General features: G+C 42.3%; 1 protein-coding gene across 4 annotated transcripts in view; it reads left to right on the top strand.

Moving 5' to 3' along the window:
- mapkap1 (MAPK associated protein 1) overlaps positions 1–8864 on the top strand; it is a 122481-nt gene extending 113617 nt beyond the window's left edge. For all 4 annotated transcript variants that reach the window (XM_071351422.1, XM_071351420.1, XM_071351423.1 and 1 more), the window contains 2 exons: positions 1731–1828; positions 6889–8864. In XM_071351422.1, the coding sequence (XP_071207523.1) occupies positions 1731–1828; positions 6889–7002 (212 nt within the window). In that variant the 3' untranslated portion in view covers positions 7003–8864. The remainder of the gene's footprint in view (positions 1–1730; positions 1829–6888) is intronic.
- The last annotated feature ends 18247 nt before the right edge of the window (positions 8865–27111 follow it).

Raw genomic sequence — 27111 nt, 5'->3', positions numbered from 1 at the left:
TCATTATAACCAAAGAATTTGCCATAAACTTTTGGTACACACAAAAAACAACGCGTAGGCCTTTCTCATGTTTCTTATTTTTATTTCACCTTTATTTAACCAGGTCTGGGTGCGGACACACACAGACACCCAATCAATTTACCTCAGGGATAGCCTCTACAAAATGAAAATGTTCTTTATTGTCTGAAACCAGGACGGTAACTATAACGATTTAAAAACATGGCGTTCTAATTCAAGTGAACAGCAGCGTCCACTCTCTAGTGACACATTGCGTTCGGAAAGTGTACAGACCCCTTGACTTTTTCCACATTTTGTTACGTTACAGCTTTATTCTAAAATGGATTAAATAAAAATGTTTCCTCATCAATCTACACACAATACCCCATAGTGACATCACAATACCCCATAAAGAAAAAGCAAAAACGTTTTTTTTAGAACAGAATTACCTTTACATAAGGTTTCAGACCCTTTGTCATGAGACTCGAAATTGAGCTCAGGTGCATAATGTTTCCATTGATCATCCATGAGATGTTTCTACAACTTGATTGGAGTCCACCTGTGGTAAATTCAATTGATTGGACATGATTTGGAAAAGGCACACCTGTCTATATAAGGTCCCACAATTGACAGTACATGTCAGAGCAAAAACCAAGACATGAGGTGGAAGGAATTGTCCTTTGAGCGCCGAGACACGATCGTGTCGAGGGAGAACCTTCCAGAAGAACAATCATCTCTGCAGCCCTCCACCAATCAGGCCTTTTATGGTAGAGTGGCCAGACGGAAGCCACTCCTTAATAAAAGGCACATGACAGACCTCTTGAAGTTTGCTAAAAGGCACCCAAGGGACTCTCAGATCATGAAACAAGATTCTCTGGTCTGATGAAACCAAGATTGAACTCTTTAGCCTGAATGTCAAGTGTCACGTCTGGAGGAAACTTGGCACCATCCCTACGGTGAAGCATGGTGGTGGCAGCATCGTGCTGTGGGGATGTTTTTTAGCGTCAGGGACTGGGAGACTAGTCATGATCCAGGGAAAGATGAATGATCCTTGATGAAAACCTGCTCCAGAGCGCTGAGGATCTCAGACTGGGGTAGTTCACCTTCCAACTGGACAACGACCCTAAGCACACAGCCAAGACAACGCAGGAGTGGCTTCGGGACAAGTCTCACTCTCCTTGAGTGGCTCAGCCATCCCCGGACTTGAACCCGATCTAGCATTTCTGGAGAGACCTGAAAATAGCTGTGCAGTGGCTCTCCCCATTCAACCTGAAAGAGCTTGACAGATTCTGCAGAGAAGAATGGGAGAACCTCCCCAAATACAGGTGTGCCAAGCATGTAGCGTCATACCCAAGAAGATTCAAGGCTGTAATCGCTGCCAAAGGTGCTTCAACAAAGTACTGAGTAAAAGGTCTGAATACCTATTTAAATGTGATATTTAAATATTTGATTTTTAATACATTTGCAAAAAAATAAAAAAAATAAAAACTGTTTTTGCTTTGTCATTATGGGAGGAAAAACAATTGAATCCATTTTAGAATAACGTAACAAAATGTGGACAAAGTCAAGGTGTCTGAATACTTATATAAAGGTCTAGGCCCTGTCCCTTGACTGTAATATAAAGGTGAGCCTTATCCCAGCTGTGGGGACAATGATTTCACAGTCTCTTGGTTTGTGTAAATTCCTTGTTTTACTGTCTTGTATTTAACTTCCTCTTCCTCCTTGTGTTGCAGGTCATGCAATATTCAAGCTCACATACCTCAGCAACCACGACTACAAGCCCCTGTACTTTGAGTCTGATGCTGCTACTGTCAATGAGATCGTGCTTAAGGTGAGTAATAGGGTGGGTCCATGTACCCGTTTGCCTCCGTATCACATGGAAATATGTTGTTTTAGCAGCCACTTCATCTACTTTACAAAGTCAGGTCTGCAGGGTACAAGTCACTATTGACAGATATTGACAGTTTGACTATATTATTATGCAGTCTCCCACATACCCGTAGGGTTAAAAACCTAATTGTATGTGCACTCAGAGATGCAAATATGAAATATCCTATTAAAAATGTAGATTAAGGCCGTGAGGCATTTTTACCACATCGGCGTATGATAATTCAACTGTAACCATTAAAATACGGAAGATAATGATACTCTCTTTAATTAGCATTAATGATGATTAATTTACTTTTAAGGACCTTTCCGTAATAAGTCTTGAAAGTGGAGCATGGGAAAGCATCTCCTGAAGGCCAGGGCAGGTGGGGTGAAGGTTGAAGTGCAGGTGGGGTGAAGGTTGAAGGCCATGGCAGGTGGGGTGAAGGTTGAAGGCCAGGGCAGGTGGGTTGAAGGTTGAAGGGCAGGTGGGGTGAAGGTTGAAGGCCATGGCAGGTGGGGTGAAGGTTGAAGGCCAGGGCAGGTGGGTTGAAGTTTGAAGGGCAGGTGGGGTGAAGGTTGAAGGCCAGGGCAGGTGGGGTGAAGGTTGAAGGGCAGGTGGGGTGAAGGTTGAAGGGCAGGTGGGGTGAAGGTTGAAGGCCATGGCAGGTGGGGTGAAGGTTGAAGGCCAGGGCAGGTGGGGTGAAGGTTGAAGGGCAGGTGGGGTGAAGGTTGAAGGGCAGGTGGGGTGAAGGTTGAAGGCCAGGGCAGGGTGGGTTGAAGTGCAGGTGGGGTGAAGGTTGAAGGCCATGGCAGGTGGGGTGAAGGTTGAAGGCCATGGCAGGTGGGGTGAAGGTTGAAGGGCAGGTGGGGTGAAGGTTGAAGGCCATGGCAGGTGGGGTGAAGGTTGAAGGCCAGGGCAGGTGGGGTGAAGGTTGAAGGCCAGGGCAGGTTGGGTGAAGGTTGAAGGCCAGGGCAGGTGCGGTGAAGGTTGAAGGGCAGGTGGGGTGAAGGTTGAAGGCCAGGGCAGGGCAGGTTGGGTGAAGGTTGAAGGCCAGGGCAGGTGCGGTGAAGGTTGAAGGGCAGGGCAGGGCAGGTGGGGTGAAGGTTGAAGTGCAGGTGGGGTGAAGGTTGAAGTGCAGGTGGGGTGAAGGTTGAAGGCCATGGCAGGTGGGGTGAAGGTTGAAGGCCAGGGCAGGTGGGTTGAAGGTTGAAGGGCAGGTGGGGTGAAGGTTGAAGGCCATGGCAGGTGGGGTGAAGGTTGAAGGCCAGGGCAGGTGGGTTGAAGTTTGAAGGGCAGGTGGGGTGAAGGTTGAAGGCCAGGGCAGGTGGGGTGAAGGTTGAAGGGCAGGTGGGGTGAAGGTTGAAGGCCATGGCAGGTGGGGTGAAGGTTGAAGGCCAGGGCAGGTGGGGTGAAGGTTGAAGGGCAGGTGGGGTGAAGGTTGAAGGGCAGGTGGGGTGAAGGTTGAAGGCCATGGCAGGTGGGGTGAAGGTTGAAGGCCAGGGCAGGTGGGTTGAAGTGCAGGTGGGGTGAAGGTTGAAGGCCATGGCAGGTGGGGTGAAGGTTGAAGGCCATGGCAGGTGGGTTGAAGGTTGAAGGGCAGGTGGGGTGAAGGTTGAAGGCCATGGCAGGTGGGGTGAAGGTTGAAGGCCAGGGCAGGTGGGTTGAAGTTTGAAGGGCAGGTGGGGTGAAGGTTGAAGGCCAGGGCAGGTGGGGTGAAGGTTGAAGGGCAGGTGGGGTGAAGGTTGAAGGCCGGCAGGTGGGGTGAAGGTTGAAGGCCATGGCAGGTGGGGTGAAGGTTGAAGGCCAGGGCAGGTGGGGTGAAGGTTGAAGGGCAGGTGGGGTGAAGGTTGAAGGCCGGCAGGTGGGGTGAAGGTTGAAGGCCAGGGCAGGTGGGTTGAAGTGCAGGTGGGGTGAAGGTTGAAGGCCATGGCAGGTGGGGTGAAGGTTGAAGGCCATGGCAGGTGGGGTGAAGGTTGAAGGGCAGGTGGGGTGAAGGTTGAAGGCCATGGCAGGTGGGGTGAAGGTTGAAGGCCAGGGCAGGTGGGGTGAAGGTTGAAGGCCAGGGCAGGTTGGGTGAAGGTTGAAGGCCAGGGCAGGTGCGGTGAAGGTTGAAGGGCAGGTGGGGTGAAGGTTGAAGGCCAGGGCAGGGCAGGTTGGGTGAAGGTTGAAGGCCAGGGCAGGTGCGGTGAAGGTTGAAGGGCAGGGCAGGGCAGGTGGGGTGAAGGTTGAAGTGCAGGTGGGGTGAAGGTTGAAGTGCAGGTGGGGTGAAGGTTGAAGGCCATGGCAGGTGGGGTGAAGGTTGAAGGCCAGGGCAGGTGGGTTGAAGGTTGAAGGGCAGGTGGGGTGAAGGTTGAAGGCCATGGCAGGTGGGGTGAAGGTTGAAGGCCAGGGCAGGTGGGTTGAAGTTTGAAGGGCAGGTGGGGTGAAGGTTGAAGGCCAGGGCAGGTGGGGTGAAGGTTGAAGGGCAGGTGGGGTGAAGGTTGAAGGCCATGGCAGGTGGGGTGAAGGTTGAAGGCCATGGCAGGTGGGGTGAAGGTTGAAGGCCAGGGCAGGTGGGGTGAAGGTTGAAGGGCAGGTGGGGTGAAGGTTGAAGGGCAGGTGGGGTGAAGGTTGAAGGCCATGGCAGGTGGGGTGAAGGTTGAAGGCCAGGGCAGGTGGGTTGAAGTGCAGGTGGGGTGAAGGTTGAAGGCCATGGCAGGTGGGGTGAAGGTTGAAGGCCATGGCAGGTGGGGTGAAGGTTGAAGGGCAGGTGGGGTGAAGGTTGAAGGCCATGGCAGGTGGGGTGAAGGTTGGAGGGCAGGTGGGGTGAAGGTTGAAGGCCAGGGCAGGTTGGGTGAAGGTTGAAGGCCAGGGCAGGTTGGGTGAAGGTTGAAGGCCAGGGCAGGTGCGGTGAAGGTTGAAGGGCAGGTGGGGTGAAGGTTGAAGGCCAGGGCAGGTTGGGTGAAGGTTGAAGGCCAGGGCAGGTGCGGTGAAGGTTGAAGGGCAGGGCAGGTGGGGTGAAGGTTGAAGTGCAGGGCAGGTTGGGTGAAGGTTAAAGGCCAGGGTAGGTGGGGTGAAGGTTGAAGGCCAGAGCAGGTGAGGTGAAGGTTGAAGTGCAGGTGGGGTGAAGGTTGAAGGCCAGGTTAGGTGGGGTGAAGGTTGAAGGCCAGGGCAGGTGAGGTGAAGGTTGAAGTGCAGGTGGGGTGAAGGTTGAAGGCCAGGGCAGGGCAGGTTGGGTGAAGGTTAAAGGCCAGGTTAGGTGGGGTGAAGGTTAAAGGCCAGAGCAGGTGAGGTGAAGGTTAAAGGCCAGGGTAGGTGGGGTGAAGGTTGAAGGCCAGGGTAGGTGAGGTGAAGGTTGAAGTGCAGGTGGGGTGAAGGTTGAAGGCCAGAGCAGGTGAGGTGAAGGTTGAAGTGCAGGTGGGGTGAAAGTTGAAGGCCAGGGCAGGGCAGGTTGGGTGAAGGTTGAAGGCCAGGTTAGGTGGGGTGAAGGTTGAAGTGCAGGTGGGGTGAAGGTTGAAGGCCAGGGCAGGGCAGGTTGGGTGAAGGTTAAAGGCCAGGTTAGGTGGGGTGAAGGTTAAAGGCCAGAGCAGGTGGGGTGAAGGTTGAAGGCCAGGGTAGGTGAGGTGAAGGTTGAAGTGCAGGTGGGGTGAAGGTTGAAGGCCAGAGCAGGTGAGGTGAAGGTTGAAGTGCAGGTGGGGTGAAAGTTGAAGGCCAGGGCAGGGCAGGTTGGGTGAAGGTTGAAGGCCAGGTTAGGTGGGGTGAAGGTTGAAGGCCAGGGCAGGTTGGGTGAAGGTTGAAGGCCAGGTTAGGTGGGGTGAAGGTTGAAGTGCAGGTGGGGTGAAGGTTGAAGGCCAGGGCAGGTAAGGTGAAGGTTGAAGGCCAGAGAAGGTAGGGTGTAATTGCGAGGACTCTAGTCCCCTACTCTCAGGGGACAGGGCTTTAAGTAGCGTGTCATCGGCGTGGCTCGGTGGAGGCATGTCAACCGGGGTTGGCAGTTGTGAACCATGAGTGTCCTTATCCTGATGATTCCATCTCGAAATTTCAGTGGGCCCGGAGTTGACCCCTGGGGTATTCCTCTTGAGCGTGATCACACATTGCAGGGAATAATGCTTTCATTACTACAAGCCAATGTGGCTTGGGGGGGTCGAAAAACAAGGGCAATATATTTATAAATATATTTATACCTCTGTATAAAGCAGATGAGGAGAGGACATTAGGTGAGGGAAACAAACATGGTACTTACATTTTTTTTAAATGGTTGATATATTTACAGCAACAATATTTCTCTATTCTCTATTTTGAATGTTCATCTGATCCAAACTCATACCTCTCATCTCTCTCGTTTGAGTGGGCCCCCTCGCTTCCCGTCATCATAAAAGTTGTAGTCACACACATCACAGCTGTGCCCTTGAGGCACATTATAACCAAACACCAGACCATATAAAAAAAAACTGAGTGTGAATGTTTTGGTCAAAGCACAGGGTTTCCATGTGAATGCCAAGGATTTTACTAGCCATGAAATTATTGACAGCATGTTTATGCCTTTACCCATAAAACAGCATGGATGAGGGGGATCCCACAGGGCATGGTAATTCTGTCTTTAAAACTAGTTTTTTTAAGTATCCCTTCTCTCTTTAAGGCCAAAGGCTTAGCTTTTTATATCTCAGGTCTAGGCATTAAACCTCCATTAAAATGATCAACGTTATCATCACCTCCGCCGTCCCTGCTCTTACGTCTGTCCATGTTTCTCCTTAAAGTAACATATGTTCCCGTTTAGTGACATCTACTGGATGTAACGAGACATGAGCGTGTCATTCTGACTGTCAGTCATCTGGTTTCCCATGCCACTTGAAAAAGCGATATGTCCTGCTATTGGATTTTCTAATTGTTTATTAATTGTGACTAGTTGAAATTTCAACAGCAATATGTTTTTTTCTCTGTGACAAAATAACCAGTTGTACAAGCTATGTAGCGTAGTATACATATGTTTCTACATATTGTGATTGAAACACTTCCCACAATCCCTTGTTTTTCATTATCAGGTGAACTACATCCTGGAGTCTCGGGCCAGCACGTCGCGGGCGGACTACTTTGCCCAGAAGCAGCGTAAACTGAGCCGGCGCACCAGTTTCAGCTTCCAGAAGGAGAAGAAGTAGAGGATAGACCCTGGAGCCACTGTCTGGACCCTGGAGCCACTGTCTTGACCCTGGAGCCACTGTCTGGACCCTGGAGCCACTGTCTAGACCCTGGAGCCACTGTCTGGACCCTGGAGCCACTGTCTAGACCCTGGAGCCACTGTCTGGACCCTGGAGCCACTGTCTGGAGCCACTGTCTGGACCCTGGAGCCACTGTCTGGACCCTGGAGCCACTGTCTAGACCCTGGAGCCACTGTCTGGACCCTGGTGCCACTGTCTGGACCCTGGTGCCACTGTCTGGACCCTGGAGCCACTGTCTGGACCCTGGAGCCACTGTCTGGACCCTGGAGCCACTGTCTGGACCCTGGAGCCACTGTCTGGACCGTGGAGCCACTGTCTGAAGCCCGGACCGTGGAGCCACTGTCTGAAGCCCGGACCGTGGAGCCACTGTCTGAAGCCCGGACCGTGGAGCCACTGTCTGAAGCCCGGACCGTGGAGCCACTGTCTGAAGCCCGGACCGTGGAGCCACTGTCTGAAGCCCGGACCGTGGAGCCACTGTCTGAAGCCCGGACCGTGGAGCCACTGTCTGAAGCCCGGACCGTGGAGCCACTGTCTGGACCCTGACTGACTTCACTCTCACAGCAGAGGGCCGATGGAGAGAGAGTGAAGAGTGTCACAGTCAGCGATATAATAAGAGTCAGAGATGATGAGAAATAAAAAGAGAGGGAGATCAAGGCCGCAGGAAGATGTTTTTTTGTTCTCTGCTCATACAGTAAAGGCCTAGTTCACTAATTTTGTGGGAAAAATATATTTTATTTAGATTCATCAGGGGGCGCTGTAGCACCCTCGACACCCTTACTTCTCGCGGCTATGAGGGAGATGCATCTTGATCCTAGATAATTAAGAGCTGCCTCCTAAACTCCCATGTCTTCACAGAAGGGTCTCCACTCGTCAGCCATATCAGAGCTAAAGTTCTCTGCCTGCCCTTTGTCCTTTTAGGAATACACAGACATAGAAAACAAGAAAGGGCGGGACTTGTAATCCCTATTCTGAAGGAGATGAAGGAATACAACTCACCCCCCTGTTATTGTCAATCCCATGAACTCTGGATGGATCAGAGGACCACGGTGTTGCTTTAACACCAGTGTCAATCAACGAAACCTTGTTCATCCACTGCCTACAAATCAATTCTACATTTGAGAGTTGAATGCATACCGATGGCTCGAGTGAAAACAGAAGCCATCAGGACAATGAAAATACTAAATCCCCCGCTTCTTCTCTGTGTATGAAGATGTAAACTTAATCAGACTTATGTTGTACATTGGTATGTAAAGGGAACATCCTTACATTTTTATTTGTATATAGATAACGATTACATTCAGGGTTAATTAAATGATATGATGAAACCTGCTTTGGCCATAGTACATTCAGTGCCTGAAACCTTTAAAATAGTGGCTCACTACCAATCAATGCCAGTGCTGCTGAGGTGCTGTGAGGGTTTTTAAAAACACGAGCAAGACGAGTACATAAGGAAGGCATTTCCATACTTTTGAGTCTGAAAGAAAACTCTCAAAACTACTTCTTGTGAACAAAGGTAGGAAGGGGTTAGGAAGGGGTACGACCTGACAGATTTTTATGATTTCAAAACAAACAAAACAAACTGTAATTATTACCTGTACTTTTTACTGTGACCCTATACAATAATTTGTTTTTCCTGCGTTGTATCTATGGACTGTAAAATAATTAATGAAGCACTGTCTGTTGAACAGATCTTGTTTGTTCAGACTGTCCCGATGGGAGGCACATAGGGAATGTAGGACTTTTTACAGCATTTTGTTGATGTTGTTAATACAATGACATTATATAAATTCTGCTCATATGTTGTTGCCTTTGTCGTCTTTCTCTCCCCCTTTTTTAAACCACGTGTCTTATAGCGTCATCTGCAACAGAACGGCGTGAAGTGCCTCTGGGATACGATCAGAAGACACAAAGCAGGGCAACGTTGCTGCTAGAAGTGTATAGCAGAGCTTTCCACCCATTCTAAATTCAAATTCAATACAACTTTAATAATCCACAAGGGACAATTCGGGCATGTGGTGTAAGCATCAGATCTCACCGGTGCAGGGTATAAAAAATACCATATCACATGGGGAGAAAAAGGAGACTTCCCATCATACACTGGAGTTGTTGTGTGGCAAGCTTCAAGCTGTCTTCTCAACATATTCAGTCCCAACCTCCCATCTTAAAGCAAACCACAAATCTGTCCCTTTTTCATGGGAGGCGATGTGGAGGATGGGGCCAGGTGTGGTGTCGGGTTTCTCTCTCCTCTCGGCATGGTGTATAAGTGATGTTTAATGAATGGGGCTCCTGGGGGCTCTAACACAAACCGGCCTGTCACTTTCCAGCCCAGGAAATATGCGGTACGAAGCTGATGACTCAGTGGCTCCTGAAGTGGCTGCAACAGTAAATCTGTCCCCCGTCCCTCCCCACCCTCCACCGAGGATAAACTCCCAATGTTGATGAAGTTGCAAGTTGTCCAGGTCAGAATATCTTGGAGTTTTAAGTGTTGCCTATTGTACTAGTGTTAGGCCTATCTTGTCCTTTTCTCATTAATATATTTTGTGGACAGGCAGATCCTTGATTAACTGACCCGAGTAGTCCAAATATTGATCTTATTTAGTCACAGTCTAGATTTCTAGTAATTTCTAAAACTTCTACATATGTGTATATTAACATTTTTTATAGATTGTGGCTTTAACAACATATTGGAATTGAATTGTATGAGGGTTGCAAACATTTTTCCTCTCAAAATAAATTTACCATAGCTTTTTGTAGGGTCACTTTGCTTGAAGTTGCTCCTCATGCGCCTGACAGGAAAAGAATGATAGCAGTTGCTGTTTATATAATGTTGTTTATTGTTTGGTTTAAGATAGCTATGTTATGTGATTGTCAGACCCCTGGGGATTCGGAGGTCACAGCTGATGCTCCCAGCCAGGATCACAGGAGGTCAACACAGTCCAGCTGGAACGCCTCTCGCTATCCCTACCAGACTTTGGTTTAAGTAGAATTTGACATTTTACTTTTGAGCTTTTGATTGAGCCTGCCTTGTAATGCAAGATGGGTACGGTTTGCACTTTTGGGACTATTCCATTGGCAAGAGCAATCTGAAAAGAAAACACATTTCTAAAAAGGTCTGAACTGTCTCTTTACGCAGAATAAATACAATTTACCAGATATGGAGAAGGTATTTGAAACATTAGTTATTGTACATACCGTGTCATTTGCTGTTGCTATCAGACAGGAAAATTATTGGTTTGCTTTTAATTCGACCATGAAAACAAAATACAGTTGGTGTCATTTATGAAAAACAAATTTCTAGCGACCTGTGACTTATATAGGTGTGTGTGCGTGTGTGTTTTTTTCTCGTGTAGACCAGGAGCAGTGGCTAACATTTCACCTGAGGCGGTTTTCGGGTGATGCCCAGTCCCACAAATCCTCCATGTCACTCTGATCAACTCTCTCTCTCCAGGAAGTGACTCTTAGGCTAGAGGGCAACCAAATGTTCCACAGAGCACCAAATTGCCATCACACCACCCTGTGCTGTGTCAATGGGCACTGTATGAAGCAGCGTGACAAAAATGGCTATGTCCATTTTATTTTTGGAGTCAGATGGGTAATGCTGTATAGTTGTCATGGTGAGCAAATCCACTTTGCACAACACTACTGGTTATTGGTAGAAAGGAACAAAATAATGTTAAGGGGATCCAACGTTTTGAGACATAGGAAGGGAAATATGTGAAAATACAGCAGTTAACTGGTAATCTATATTTACTAGTAATCTATATTTACTGTAAATCTGTATTAACTGGTAATCTATATTTACTAGTAATCTATTAATTGGTCATCTATATTTACTGGAAGTCTCCATTTACTGGTAATCTCTGTTTACTGGTAATCTCTATTAACTGGTAATGTCTATTTACTTGTTAACTGGTCATCTCTGTTTACTGGTAATCTCTGATTTACTAGTTAACTGGTAATCTACACTACTGGGCAAAAGTTTTAGAACACCTACTCATTCAATGGTTTGTCTTTATTTTTACTATTTTCTACATTGTAGAATAATAGTGAAGACATCAAAACTATGAAATAACACATATGGAATCATGTAGTAACCAAAAAAGTGTTAAACAAATCTAAAGATATGAGATTCTTCAAATAGCCACCCTTTGCCTTGACAGCTTTGGACACTCTTGCAATTCTCTCAACCAGCTTCATGAGGTAGTCACCTGGAATGCATTTTAATTAACAGGTCTGCCTTAAGTTAATTTGTGGAATTCCTTTCCTTAATGCGTTTGAGCCAATCAGTTGTATTGTGACAAGGTAGGGGTGGTATACAGAAGATAGCCATATTTGGTAAAAGATCAAGTCCATATTATGGCAAGAACAGCTCAAATAAGCAAAGAGAAATGACAGTCCATCATTACTTTAAGACATGAAGGTCAGTAAATACAGAAAATTTCAAGAAGTTTTAAAGTTTCTTCAAGTGCAGTCGCAAAAACCATCAAGCGCTATGATGAAGCTGGCTCTCATGAGTACTGTCACAGGAATGGAAGACCCAGAGTTACCTCTGCTGCAGAGGATAAGTTCATTAGAGTTACCAGCCTCAGAAATTGCAGCCCAAATAAATGCTTCACAGAGTTCAAGTAACAGACACATCTCAACATCAACTGTTCAGAGGAGACTGTGTATCTGGCCTTCATGGTCGAACTGCTGCAAAGAAACCACTACTAAAGGACACCAATAAGAAGAAGAGACTTGCTTGTACCAAGAAACACGAGCAATTGACATTAGACCGGTGGAAATGTGTCCTTTGGTCTGGAGTCCAAATTGGACATTTTTGGTTCGTAAGAGACACGGTGTGGGTGAACAGATTTCCGCATTTGTATTTCCCACCGTAAAGCATGGAGGAGGTGGTGTTACGGTGTGGGGTGCTTTGCTGGTGACACTGTCTGTGTGGTATGAAGGCTGCGTGGTCCCATGGTGTTTATACTTGCGTACTATTGTTTGTACAGATGAACGTGGTACCGTCAGGCGTTTGGAAATTGCTCCCAAGGATGAACCAGACTTGTGGAGGTCTACGTTTTTTTTTCTTGGCTGATTTCTTTAGATTTTTCCATGATGTCAAGCAAAGAGGCACTGAGTTTGAAGGTAGGCCTTGAAATACATCCACAGGTACACCTCCAATTGACTCAAATGATGTCAATTAGCCTATCAGAAGCTTCTAAAGCCATTACATAATTATCTGGAATTTTCCAAGCTGTTTAAAGGCACAGTCAATTTAGTGTTTGTAAACTTCTGTCCCACTGGAATTGTGATACAGTGAATTATAAGTGAAATAATCTGTCTGTAAACAGTTACTTGTGTCATGCATAAATCCTAACCAATTTGCCAAAAGTATTAATTAACAAGAAATTTGTGGAGTGGTTGAAAATTTAGTTTTAATGACTCCAACCTCAATAAGTGTATGTAAACTTCCGACTTCAGCTGTATTTACTGGTAATCTCTATTTACTGGTCATCTCTATTTACTGGCAATCTCTATTTACTGGTCATCTCTATTTACTGGTAACCTATATTTACTGGTCACTTATATTTATTGGCAATCTCTATTTGCTGGTAATCTCTATTTACTGGTAATCTCTATTTACTGGTAATCTATATTTACTGGTAATCTCTATTTACTGGTAATCTCTATTTATTGGCAACCTCTATTTACTGGTAATCTCTATTTACTGGTAATCTCTATTTACTGGTAATCTCTATTTACTGGTAATCTGTATTTACTGGTAATCTCTATTTACTGGTAAACTCTATTTACTGGTAATCTATTTACTGGTAATCTCTATCTATTTACTGGTAATCTCTATCTATTTACTGGTAATCTCTATTTACTGGTAATCTGTATTTACTTGTAATCTCTATTTACTGGTAAACTATATTTACTGGTAATCTCTATTTACTGGTAATCTGTATTTACTGGTAATCTGTATTTACTTGTAGTCTCCATTTACTGGTAATTTACAGTGCCTTCGGAAAGTATTCAGACCTCGACTTTTTCCACATTTCGTTACATTACAGCCTTATTCAAAAATGTGTTAAATTCATTTTTTCCTCATCAATCTACACACAATACCCCATAGTGACATCACAATACCCCATAGTGACATCACAATACCCCAAAGCAAAAACAGTTTTTTAGAATAATTCTTGCAAATGTATTAAAAGTAAAAAAAATAGATACCTTATTTACATAAGTATTGAGACCCTTTGCTATGAGACTCAAAATTGAGCTCAGGTGCATCCTGTTTCCATTGATCATCCTTGAGATGTTTCTACAACTTGATTGGAGTCCACCTGTGGTAAATTCAATTGATTGGACATGATTTGGAAAAGCACACACCTGTCTATATAAGGTCCCACAGTTGACAGTGCATGTCAGAGCAAAAACCAAGCCATGAGGTCAAAGAAATTGTCCGTAGAGCTCAGAGACAGGAATTGTGTCGAGGCACAATTCTGGGGAATGGTACCAAAAAAGTATACAGCATTGAAGGTCACCAAGAACACAGTGGCCTCCATCAATCTTAAATGGAAGAAGTTTGGAACCACCAAGACTCTTCCTAGAGCTGGCCTCCTGGCCAAACTGAGCAATCAGGGGAGAAGGGCCTTAGTCAGGGAGGTGACCAAGAACCTGATGGTCACTCTGACAGAACTCCAGAGTTCCTCTGTGGAGATTGCTAGAAACTTCCAGAAGGACACCCATCTCTGCAGCACTCCACCAATCAGGCCTTTATGGTAGAGTGGCCAGACGGAAGCCACTCCTCAGTAAAAGGCGCATGACAGCCTGCTTGGAGTTTGCCAAAAGGCACCTAAAGACTCTCAGACCATGAAAAACAAGATTATCTGGTCTGATGAAAGCAAGATTGAACTCTTTGGCCTGAATGCCAAGCGTCACATCTGGAGGAAACCTGGCACCATCCCTACGGTGAAGCATGGTGGTGGCAGCATCATGCTGTGGGGGCGTTTTTCAGCGGCAAGGGACTGGGCGACATGTCAGTATCGAGGCAAAGATGAATGGCGCAACGTATAGAGAGGTCCTTGATGAAAACCTGCTCCAGAGTGCTCAAGACCTCCGACTGGGTTGAAGGTTCACCTTCCAACAGGACAACGACCCTAAGCACACAGCCAAGACAACGCAGGAGTGGCTCTGAAGTCTCTGAATGTCCTTGAGTATTCCAGCCAGAGCTCGGACTTGAACCCAGTCGAACATCTCTGGAGAGACCTGAAAATAGCTGTGCAGCAACGCTTCCCACACAACCTGACAGAGCTTGAGAGGATCTGCAGAGAAGAATGGGAGAAACTCCCCAAATACAGGTGTGCAAAGCTTGTAGCGTCATACCCAAAAAGTATCGAGGCTGTAATCACTGCCAAAGGTGCTTCAACAACGTACTGAGTAAAATGTCTGAATACTTATGTAAATGTGATATTTCAGTATTTATTTTTTTATAAATTTGCAAAAAATCTAAAAACAAGTTTTTCCTTTGTCATTGTGTGTAGATTGATGAGGGGGGGGAAACGATTTAATCAATTTTACAATAAGGCTTTAACGTAGCAAAATGTTGAAAAAGTCAAGGGGTCTGAATGCTTTCCAAATGCACTGTATAGTAGCTGGTAGTGTATGTTTACTGGTAATGTATATTTACTGGTAAATCTAGATTATGAATCAATACAGATTACCAGTTATCTAAATTTACTGGTAATCTATATTAACTGGTAATCGTACATGCACACTAGAAAGGTGGGGAGATTGAGATTCTACAGCATGCCTGCATAGAGCTTTATCACAGGTCTGTAATGTCAGACCTAATGCAATAACAGAACAAGGGTGGCACTGCTCAAGTCCAGTTCACACACAGGTCAGCACAGTATTTCAGAATTTCAAATGGATCCCTAACCTTAACCCACTAGAGTCATGTGGTTCACCCCTATTAGGGACTCAATCACAATACGTTAACGTTATTGTCCATTTTCAGAGAAATATATTAGTTTGAGGTCAACATACAAAACAAAACAACACCCAGTATGCTATGCAATACAAAAATACAGGAAAGTGAGCACACACATTCACATGTAGTCCCTGATGGCATACTGTCTAGACATGTAATGGGCTTGACCCTAAATGAATCACTCTACTACTACTATCCTCACCCAGCAGAACATTGACAGGCAGAATTCCTTGGCCCTCAGTGTGAGGTTGGTAAGGTTCGGTGTGAGGTTGGTAAGGTTCGGTGTGAGGTTGGTAAGGTTCGGTGTGAGGCTGGTAAGGTTCGGTGTGAGGCTGGTAAGGTTCGGTGTGAGGTTGGTAAGGTTCGGTGTGAGGTTGGTAAGGTTCGGTGTGATGTTGGTAAGGTTCGGTGTGATGTTGGTAAGGTTCGGTGTGATGTTGGTAACGTTCGGCGTGAGGTTGGTAAGGTTGGTAAGGTTTGGCGTGCGGCTGGTAAGGTTTGGCGTGCGGCTGGTAAGGTTTGGCGTGAGGTTGGTAAGGTTCGGTGTGCGGCTGGTAAGGTTTGGTGTGAGGTTGGTAAGGTTCGGCGTGAGGTTGGTAAGGTTCGGCGTATGGCTGGTAATGTTCCTTGTAAAGCTGGAAAGGTTCGGTGTGAGGTTGGTAAGGTTCAGTGGGCAGCAGTGCAGTGGAAAGGAGTGTTAACATGTGAAATACCTGCAGAGGAGGAGGGAAAGAGAGGAGAATAGGTATTTTTCCTCCTCTGCTGGGCTTTATCCACATCCCTGTCATCTCTGTAGTTGTATGAATTAACCGGTTAAACTGCAAAAATCACAAAATAAAAGCTTTGATGTGGATTATCATTTGCGAATGTTTAAGGGAGCGCAGATTTTTGTCACTGTGAGGTGATTATTATTGGCAGACAGTCCATGCTGCCGTTATTTTGTATGCAAACCCAAAGCGTGGGTTGCCATCTCTTCTGGTCGTTGGACTACTCCCATAATAACAGAAAGTGTTCCATCATACCACAATGATAGGATACAATATGATGAAATGTGATGTTTTATTTAATACAGCTTAACATTGGTTTGGATGTGAACCCTTTGGATGAGTTAAGGTCTTATGTTCTATTGTAAGACAGACGCAGAGCACAGTTGAAAATATCCCTGAAATGTCCTCAGACATTTACAGTAATGCACAATGACAACTCATGGATCTAGAAAAAGGACAGTTTTTCTCTCATCCCAGTGTAACACCAAAAATATTCTGTCTCCTGTTCTCTTGTTCTCAGGTTCTCTTGTTCTCAGGTTCTCTTGTCCTCAGGTTCTCTTGTTGTCAGGTTCTCTTGTTCTCTTGTTCTCTTGTTCTCAGGTTCTCTTGTTGTCTTGTTCTCTTGTTCTCTTGTTCTCTTGTTCTCAGGTTCTCTTGTTCTCAGGTTCTCTGTTTCTCAGGTTCTCTTGTTGTCTTGTTCTCAGTTTCTCTTGTTCTCAGTTTCTCTTGTTCTCAGGTTCTCTTGTTCTCTTGTTCTCAGTTTCTCTTGTTCTCAGTTTCTCTTATTCTCTTGTTCTCAGTTTCTCTTGTTCTCAGGTTCCATCTGTTGTCTTATCATTGCTAACATCTCTCGTCACCTCTGGCAAACCAGCTCTGTCATAGCAAACACACTGTTCACACACTCATTCTAAGCTACCACGTACATTCTCCAGGCCATGTCAGTTAGGTGTTGGTACACATTCTCAGTGCCACAATGTCAGTTCAGCTTTAACACAGGATTCTACTCGGTACTATGTCAGTTTTGTACATTCACACTGTATATTGTCAGCGTCACTATTAATTACCATGTAGACATTCCAAAATGGGGAGCCACCTTTGATGGCGAGCCACCATTGATGAATAGTGAACGCCAAATCATTATTCACTTGTTGCGAATCAAGAGACATTCAAAGTGAATTCCAGAAATGTGGCTCCATTCGTAATGTTCCAAAGCACCACTTCCTACTGAGGTCCATTTTGACTGACATTGAACTGACATTAAAAATAACATTAAAGATCTATTTTGTTGTTGCAAAATGGCAGACCAGGTATACAGCTTTGGGATGGGGAACTAAATAATAAGGAATTCTATCAGCCTGAGGTGTAGATTACATCACACATGCTGGTGTTCAAACTCGTAACACAGCTGCATGGGATTTCTATTCATGTGACTCTCTCAATGGTAATGGTATAACGGATGGATTTGACAGCTCCAACGCAGTAACGTCTTCCTCGTTGCCTAAACAAAAACAATATCCTATGCCGTTGACGGTTACCACAAGATAACGCTGATCTGATTGAATCTAGGTCTAATTTCTGTATCATTAGTGGTCAATCCTTGCATCCACAGCTCTGTCTATGAGTTTGAGTGGTTACGTTTCACTCAGCTGTTTACCAAAAAAAACAAAAAGTGGCAGGTTGTCCGTTTTGTTATTGTTTGAACTGCAGATTGCCCCCTTGAAATAGCTTCCCAGATCAGACTGTAGCTTGCATGTTTCCACATCTGTTGATGTCATTGTTCCATTTCAGTTGAACACTATTACAGTGATGCCCAACAGTACACTACTATTTACTGATTCCTGTGAAAATATATTTGCTATTAAAACAAAACATTTTCTCATACAGTATCAGAGCATTGTTCATGAATACATTCCTATGTTCACGAATAGCAAGCCTGCCATCTAGGGGATAAAAGTAAACTTTCTTTCAAACTGGCACTGATGGTGCAATAGGCCTTACTTTTCTCCCAAACCAAACCATTACACATTAAAGACTAGATTCAGTCCGTATCACAGAATATGTGCGTTATTAGCGCAATTTAAAGGTAATGTCCGAATGAGCCGACATATGCAGCGCTTACAGTGAATGCAGTTTCCAGGAACGCGGGAGCGTTGTCTTTTAAATCTTCCGCAATACGGATTTAATCTAGGCCTAAACTTCTGATTTCCACATCGTGTCACCTTAGTCATCACCTCCATAACCCCTAAAGTTGAAATTGATGGTTATTGAGCCAAGTCGCTCCAGTGGGCTGCACCTTCCACAGTCTCTCTAATACCTTCAACACTCATAGAAAAACATGGTTATTTGGCTGTCCCCATAGCAGAACCTTTTGAAGAACCCTTTTTGGTTCCAGGTAGAACCCTGTCTCCAAATGGGGACAGCTGAAGGAACCTTTTTGGTTCCAGGTAGAACCCTGTCTCCGATGGGGACAGCTGAAGAACCCTTTTTGGTTCCAGGTAGAACCCTGTCTCCAATGGGGACAGCTGAAGAACCCTTTATTCTAAGAGTGAACTAATCAGCTCGAAGTCTCTAGCCCTGAAAGATTGTCGCAATAGACCATATGAAATCATCTCCGTCACACAAAGGGTTATGGAAATGACCTGGGCTCGTTGGTGTAGATCCATGTCTAACAGCCCCTTGTCTTTGTGAAGGGCCCAAGCTGTTAATTCAAACATCGACTCGTGGGCCGCGGTCCATCTGAGAAGTCTGAAGGTAACTGCTTGCTGTGCTACTCTTTGTTCCTTTGTAAACATTAAAGACTGTCTCCCTGATGTGTGCTTCAACCGCACCACAAGAAGAAATGAGACCAGTTTGAATAGTTCTGAGGCAAGTAAAATGTCTTAGCAAGAGTGCTGTGATTGACATTGGTGTGAGAGTGTAAATATGAGAGAAGCTTGAAATTATATTTCCTCTACAAAAATGTATTTACAACACAAAACATTTGTCTTCCTCAATTGAAGTGAAATGGTGTAAAGAATAACAATAACATCCACCCACAAGACCCTAAAACCTCATACCTACATACCACCTAGCCCAAACCAACCTCATACCTACATACCACCTAGCCCAGCTCAACCTCATACCTACATACCACCTATCCCAAACCAACCTCATACTTACATACCACCTAGCCCAAACCAACCTCATACCTACATACCACCTAGCCCAAACCAACCTCATACCTACATACCACCTAGCCCAAACCAACCTCATACCTACATACCACCTAGCCCAAACCAACCTCATACCTACATACCACCTAGCCCAAACCAACCTCATACCTACATACCGCCCAGCCCAACCTCATACCTACAGTACATACCACCTAGCCCAAACCAACCTCATACCTACATACCACCCAGCCCAAACCAAACCAACCTCATACCTACATACCGCCCAGCCCAAACCAACCTCATACCTACATACCACCCAGCCCAAACCAACCTCATACCTACATACCGCCCAGCCCAACCTCATACCTACAGTACATACCACCTAGTCCAAACCAACCTCATACCTACATACCACCTAGCCCAAACCATTGAGTGGCTGCTGCCAATGTACTGACTCAAATCTCTAGCCACTTTAATAATAAAAAATTAGAAGTAATAAATGTATCACTAGTCACTTTAAACAATGCCACTTTATATAATGTTTACATACCCTACATTACTCATCTCATATGTATATACTGTACTCTATATCATCTACTGCATCTTGCCTATGCCGCACTGCCATCGCTCATCCATATAGTTACATATTCTTATTCAGTCATTTACACTTGTGTGTGTGTATAAGGTAGTTGTGAAATTGTTAGATTACTTGTTAGATATTACTGCACTGTCGGAACTAGAAGCATAAGCATTTCGCTACACTCGCATTAACATCTGCTAACCATGTGTATGTGACCAATAACATTTGATTTGATTTGATACATACCACTACCTACATATCACCTAGCCCAAACCAACCTCGTACCTACATACCACCCAGCCCAAACCAACCTCATACATACATACCGCCCAGCCCAAACCAACCTCATACCTACATACCACCCAGCCCAACTCATATCTACATACCACCTAGCCAAAACCAACCTCATACCTACATACCACCTGGCCCAAACCAAACCTCATATCTACAGTACATAACATCCGGCCCAGGTCGGAACAGGGTTGAGATTAGGGTAACAGGGTTGAGACTAGGGTAACAGGGTTGAGATTAAGGTAAAAGGGTTGAGATTAGGGTAACAGGGTTGAGATTAAGGTAAAAGGGTTGAGACTAGGGTAACAGGGTTGAAGCTGATAACGGGGTTGAGACTAGGGTAACAGGGTTGAAGCTGATAACGGGGTTGAGACTAGGGTAACAGGGTTCAAGATGGTAACAGGGTTGAAGAGGTTAACAGGGTTGAAGAGGTTAACAGGGTTGAAGAGGGTAACAGGGTTGAGACTAGGGTAACAGGGTTGAAGAGGGTAACAGGGTTGAAGATGGTAACAGGTTGAGACTAGGGTAACAGGTTGAGACTAGGGTAACAGGGTTGAGACTAGGGTAACAGGGTTGAAGAGGGTAACAGGGTTGAAGATGGTAACAGGGTTGAAGAGGGTAACAGGGTTGAAGAGGGTAACAGGTTGAGACTAGGGTAACAGGGTTGAAGAGGGTAACAGGTTGAGACTAGGGTAACAGGGTTGAAGAGGGTAACAGGGTTGAAGAGGGTAACAGGGTTGAAGAGGGTAACAGGGTTGAAGAGGGTAACAGGGTTGAAGAGGGTAACAGGGTTGAAGAGGGTAACAGGGTTGAGACTAGGGTAACAGGGTTGAGACTAGGGTAACAAGGTTGAAGATGGTAACAGGGTTGAAGATGGTAACAGGGTTGAAGAGGGTAACATGTTGAGACTAGGGTAACAGGTTGAGACTAGGGTAACAGGGTTGAAGAGGGTAACAGGGTTCAGACTAGGGTAACAGGGTTGAGACTAGGGTAACAGGGTTGAAGAGGGTAACAGGGTTGAAGAGGGTAACAGGGTTGAAGAGGGTAACAGGTTGAGACTAGGGTAACAGGGTTGAGACTAGGGTAACAGGTTGAGACTAGGGTAACAGGTTGAGACTAGGGTAACAGGGTTGAAGAGGGTAACAGGGTTGAAGAGGGTAACAGGGTTGAAGAGGGTAACAGGGTTGAAGAGGGTAACAGGGTTGAGATTAAGGTAACAGGGTTGAAGCTGATAACGGGGTTGAGACTAGGGTAACAGGGTTCAAGAGGGTAACAGGCTTGAAGAGGGTAACAGGGTTGAAGAGGGTAACAGGGTTGAAGAGGGTAACAGGGTTGAAGAGGGTAACAGGGTTGAAGAGGGTAACAGGGTTGAAGAGGGTAACAGGGTTGAGACTAGGGTAACAGGGTTGAGACTAGGGTAACAGGGTTGAAGAGGGTAACAGGGTTGAAGAGGGTAACAGGGTTGAAGAGGGTAACAGGTTGAGACTAGGGTAACAGGGTTGAAGAGGGTAACAGGGTTGAAGAGGGTAACAGGGTTGAAGAGGGTAACAGGGTTGAAGAGGGTAACAGGGTTGAAGAGGGTAACATGTTGAGACTAGGGTAACAGGGTTGAAGAGGGTAACAGGGTTGAAGAGGGTAACAGGGTTGAAGAGGGTAACAGGGTTGAGACTAGGGTAACAGGGTTGAAGAGGGTAACAAGGTTGAAGATGGTAACAGGGTTGAAGAGGGTAACAGGGTTGAAGAGGGTAACAGGGTTGAAGAGGGTAACAGGGTTGAAGAGGGTAACAGGGTTGAAGAGGGTAACAGGGTTGAGACTAGGGTATCAGGGTTGAAGAGGGTAACAAGGTTGAAGATGGTAACAGGGTTGAAGAGGGTAACAGGGTTGAAGAGGGTAACAGGATTGAAGAGGGTAACAGGGTTGAGACTAGGGTAACAGGGTTGAAGAGGGTAACAGGGTTGAAGAGGGTAACAGGGTTGAAGAGGGTAACAGGGTTGAAGAGGGTAACAGGTTGAGACTAGGGTAACAGGTTGAGACTAGGGTAACAGGGTTGAGACTAGGGTAACAGGGTTGAGACTAGGGTAACAGGTTGAGACTAGGGTAACAGGGTTGAAGAGGGTAACATGGTTGAGACTAGGGTAACAGGGTTGAAGAGGGTAACAGGGTTGAAGAGGGTAACAGGGTTGAAGAGGGTAACAGGGTTGAAGAGGGTAACAGGGTTGAAGAGGGTAACAGGGTTGAAGAGGGTAACAGGGTTGAAGAGGGTAACAGGGTTGAAGAGGGTAACAGGGTTGAAGAGGGTAACAGGGTTGAAGAGGGTAACAGAGTTGAGACTAGGGTAACAGGGTTGAAGAGGGTAACTGTGTTGAAGAGGGTAACAGGGTTGAAGATGGTAACAGGTTGAGACTAGGGTAACAGGTTGAGACTAGGGTAACAGGGTTGAAGAGGGTAACAGGGTTGAAGAGGGTAACAGGGTTGAAGAGGGTAACAGGGTTGAAGAGGGTAACAGGGTTGAAGAGGGTAACAGGGTTGAGACTAGGGTAACAGGTTGAGACTAGGGTAACAGAGTTGAGACTAGGGTAACAGGGTTGAAGATGGTAACAGGGTTGAAGAGGGTAACAGGTTGAGACTAGGGTAACAGGGTTGAAGAGGGTAACAGGTTGAGACTAAGGTAACAGGGTTGAAGAGGGTAACAGGGTTGAAGAGGGTAACAGGGTTGAGACTAGGGTAACAGGTTGAGACTAGGGTAACAGAGTTGAGACTAGGGTAACAGGGTTGAAGATGGTAACAGGGTTGAAGAGGGTAACAGGTTGAGACTAGGGTAACAGGGTTGAAGAGGGTAACAGGTTGAGACTAGGGTAACAGGGTTGAAGAGGGTAACAGGTTGAGACTAGGGTAACAGGTTGAGACTAGGGTAACAGGGTTGAAGAGGGTAACGGGGTTGAAGAGGGTAACGGGGTTGAAGAGGGTAACGGGGTTGAGACTAGGAACGGGGTTGAAGAGGGTAACGGGGTTGAGACTAGGGTAACAGGGTTGAGACTAGGGTAACAGGGTTGAAGAGGGTAACGGGGTTGAAGAGGGTAACGGGGTTGAGACTAGGAACGGGGTTGAAGAGGGTAACGGGGTTGAGACTAGGGTAACAGGGTTGAAGAGGGTAATACAGCGTCATATAAAGTGTTTTGTTAACTCCGAATTGACTCTAATATTTTCTATAAACATTGTAATAGATATACACATGTAATGGATATACACATGTAATGGATATAAACATGTAATGGATATAAACATGTAATAAACATGTAATAGATATAACCATGTAATGGATATAAACATGTAATAGATATAACCATGTAATGGATATAAACATGTAATAGATATAACCATGTAATGGATATAAACATGTAATAGATATAAACATGTAATAGATATAAACATGTAATGGATATAAACATGTAATGGATATAAACATGTAATAGATATAAACATGTAATAGATATAAACATGTAATGGATATAAACATGTAATGGATATAACCATGTAATGGATATAAACATGTAATAGATATAACCATGTAATGGATATAACCATGTAATGGATATAAACATGTAATAGATATAACCATGTAATGGATATAAACATGTAATAGATATAAACATGATATATATAACCATGTAATAGATATAAACATGTAATAGATATAAACATGTAATAGATATAACCATGTAATGGATATAAACATGTAATAGATATAAACATGATATAACCATGTAATGGATATAAACATGTAATGGATATAAACATGTAATGGATATAAACATGTAATGGATATAAACATGTAATGGATATAAACATGTAATGGATATAAACATGTAATGGATATAAACATGTAATGGATATAAACATGTAATGGATATAACCATGTAATAGATATAACCATGTAATAGATATAAACATGTAATAGATATAAACATGATATAACCATGTAATATATATAACCATGTAATAGATATAACCATGTAATATATATAACCATGTAATAGATATAACCATGTAATAGATATAAACATGTAATGGATATAAACATGTAATGGATATAAACATGTAATGGATATAACCATGTAATAGATATAACCATGTAATAGATATAAACATGTAATAGATATAAACATGATATAACCATGTAATATATATAACCATGTAATAGATATAAACATGTAATGGATATACACATGTAATGGATATACACATGTAATGGATATAAACATGTAATGGATATAAACATGTAATAGATATAAACATGTAATAGATATAAACATGTAATAGATATAAACATGTAATGGATATACACATGTAATGGATATAAACATGTAATGGATATAAACATGTAATAGATATAAACATGTAATAGATATAAACATGTAATGGATATAAACATGATATAACCATGTAATATATATAAACATGTAATAGATATAAACATGATATAACCATGTAATAGATATAAACATGTAATGGATATAAACATGTAATGGATATAAACATGTAATGGATATAAACATGTAATAGATATACACATGTAATGGATATAAACATGTAATAGATATAACCATGTAATAGATATAAACATGATATAACCATGTAATGGATATAACCATGTAATGGATATAAACATGTAATAGATATAAACATGTAATAGATATAACCATGTAATAGATATAAACATGTAATGGATATAAACATGATATAACCATGTAATGGATATAAACATGTAATAGATATAAACATGTAATAGATATAAACATGTAATAGATATAAACATGATATAACCATGTAATATATATAAACATGTAATAGATATAAACATGATATAACCATGTAATATATATAACCATGTAATAGATATAAACATGATATAACCATGTAATATATATAACCATGTAATAGATATAAACATGTAATGGATATAACCATGTAATGGATATAAACATGTAATAGATATAACCATGTAATAGATATAAACATGTAATAGATATAAACATGATATAACCATGTAATATATATAACCATGTAATGGATATAAACATGTAATGGATATAACCATGTAATAGATATAACCATGTAATGGATATAAACATGATATAACCATGTAATAGATATAACCATGTAATAGATATAAACATGTAATAGATATAACCATGTAATGGATATAAACATGTAATGGATATAAACATGATATAACCATGTAATAGATATAACCATGTAATATATATAACCATGTAATGGATATAAACATGTAATGGATATAACCATGTAATGGATATAACCATGTAATATATATAACCATGTAATGGATATAACCATGTAATATATATAACCATGTAATGGATATAAACATGTAATGGATATAACCATGTAATGGATATAACCATGTAATGGATATAACCATGTAATGGATATAACCATGTAATAGATATAAACATGTAATGGATATAAACATGATATAACCATGTAATAGATATAACATGTAATGGATATAACCATGTAATGGATATAACCATGTAATAGATATAACCATGTAATAGATATAAACATGTAATGGATATAAACATGATATAACCATGTAATAGATATAACCATGTAATAGATATAACATGTAATGGATATAACCATGTAATGGATATAACCATGTAATAGATATAAACATGTAATGGATATAAACATGATATAACCATGTAATAGATATAACCATGTAATAGATATAAACATGTAATGGATATAAACATGATATAACCATGTAATAGATATAAACATGTAATGGATATAAACATGTAATAGATATAACCATGTAATAGATATAAACATGTAATGGATATAAACATGTAATAGATATAAACATGTAATAGATATAACCATGTAATGGATATAAACATGTAATGGATATAAACATGTAATGGATATAAACATGTAATAGATATAACCATGTAATAGATATAACCATGTAATGGATATAAACATGTAATGGATATAAACATGTAATAGATATAAACATGTAATAGATATAACCATGTAATAGATATAACCATGTAATATATATAACCATGTAATGGATATAAACATGTAATGGATATAAACATGTAATAGATATAAACATGTAATAGATATAACCATGTAATAGATATAACCATGTAATGGATATAACCATGTAATGGATATAAACATGATATAACCATGTAATAGATATAACCATGTAATATATATAACCATGTAATGGATATAAACATGTAATGGATATAACCATGTAATGGATATAAACATGTAATGGATATAACCATGTAATGGATATAACCATGTAATAGATATAACCATGTAATAGATATAAACATGTAATGGATATAAACATGATATAACCATGTAATAGATATAACCATGTAATAGATATAACATGTAATGGATATAACCATGTAATGGATATAACCATGTAATAGATATAAACATGTAATGGATATAAACATGATATAACCATGTAATAGATATAAACATGTAATGGATATAAACATGTAATGGATATAAACATGATATAACCATGTAATAGATATAACCATGTAATAGATATAAACATGTAATAGATATAACCATGTAATGGATATAAACATGTAATGGATATAAACATGATATAACCATGTAATAGATATAACCATGTAATATATATAACCATGTAATGGATATAACCATGTAATGGATATAAACATGTAATGGATATAAACATGTAATGGATATAACCATGTAATGGATATAACCATGTAATAGATATAACCATGTAATGGATATAAACATGATATAACCATGTAATGGATATAAACATGATATAACCATGTAATGGATATAAACATGTAATAGATATAAACATGATATAACCATGTAATGGATATAAACATGATATAACCATGTAATGGATATAAACATGTAATAGATATAAACATGATATAACCATGTAATAGATATAACCATGTAATAGATATAAACATGTAATAGATATAACCATGTAATGGATATAAACATGTAATGGATATAAACATGATATAACCATGTAATAGATATAACCATGTAATAGATATAACCATGTAATAGATATAAACATGTAATGGATATAAACATGATATAACCATGTAATAGATATAACCATGTAATAGATATAAACATGTAATAGATATAACCATGTAATGGATATAAACATGTAATGGATATAAACATGATATAACCATGTAATAGATATAACC

Source organism: Salvelinus alpinus, chromosome 18, assembly GCF_045679555.1.
Source record: "Salvelinus alpinus chromosome 18, SLU_Salpinus.1, whole genome shotgun sequence".
Classification (NCBI taxonomy): domain Eukaryota; kingdom Metazoa; phylum Chordata; class Actinopteri; order Salmoniformes; family Salmonidae; genus Salvelinus; species Salvelinus alpinus.
The sequence above is the reverse complement of the archived record's forward strand: the minus strand, read 5'-3'. Positions and strand labels throughout refer to the sequence as shown.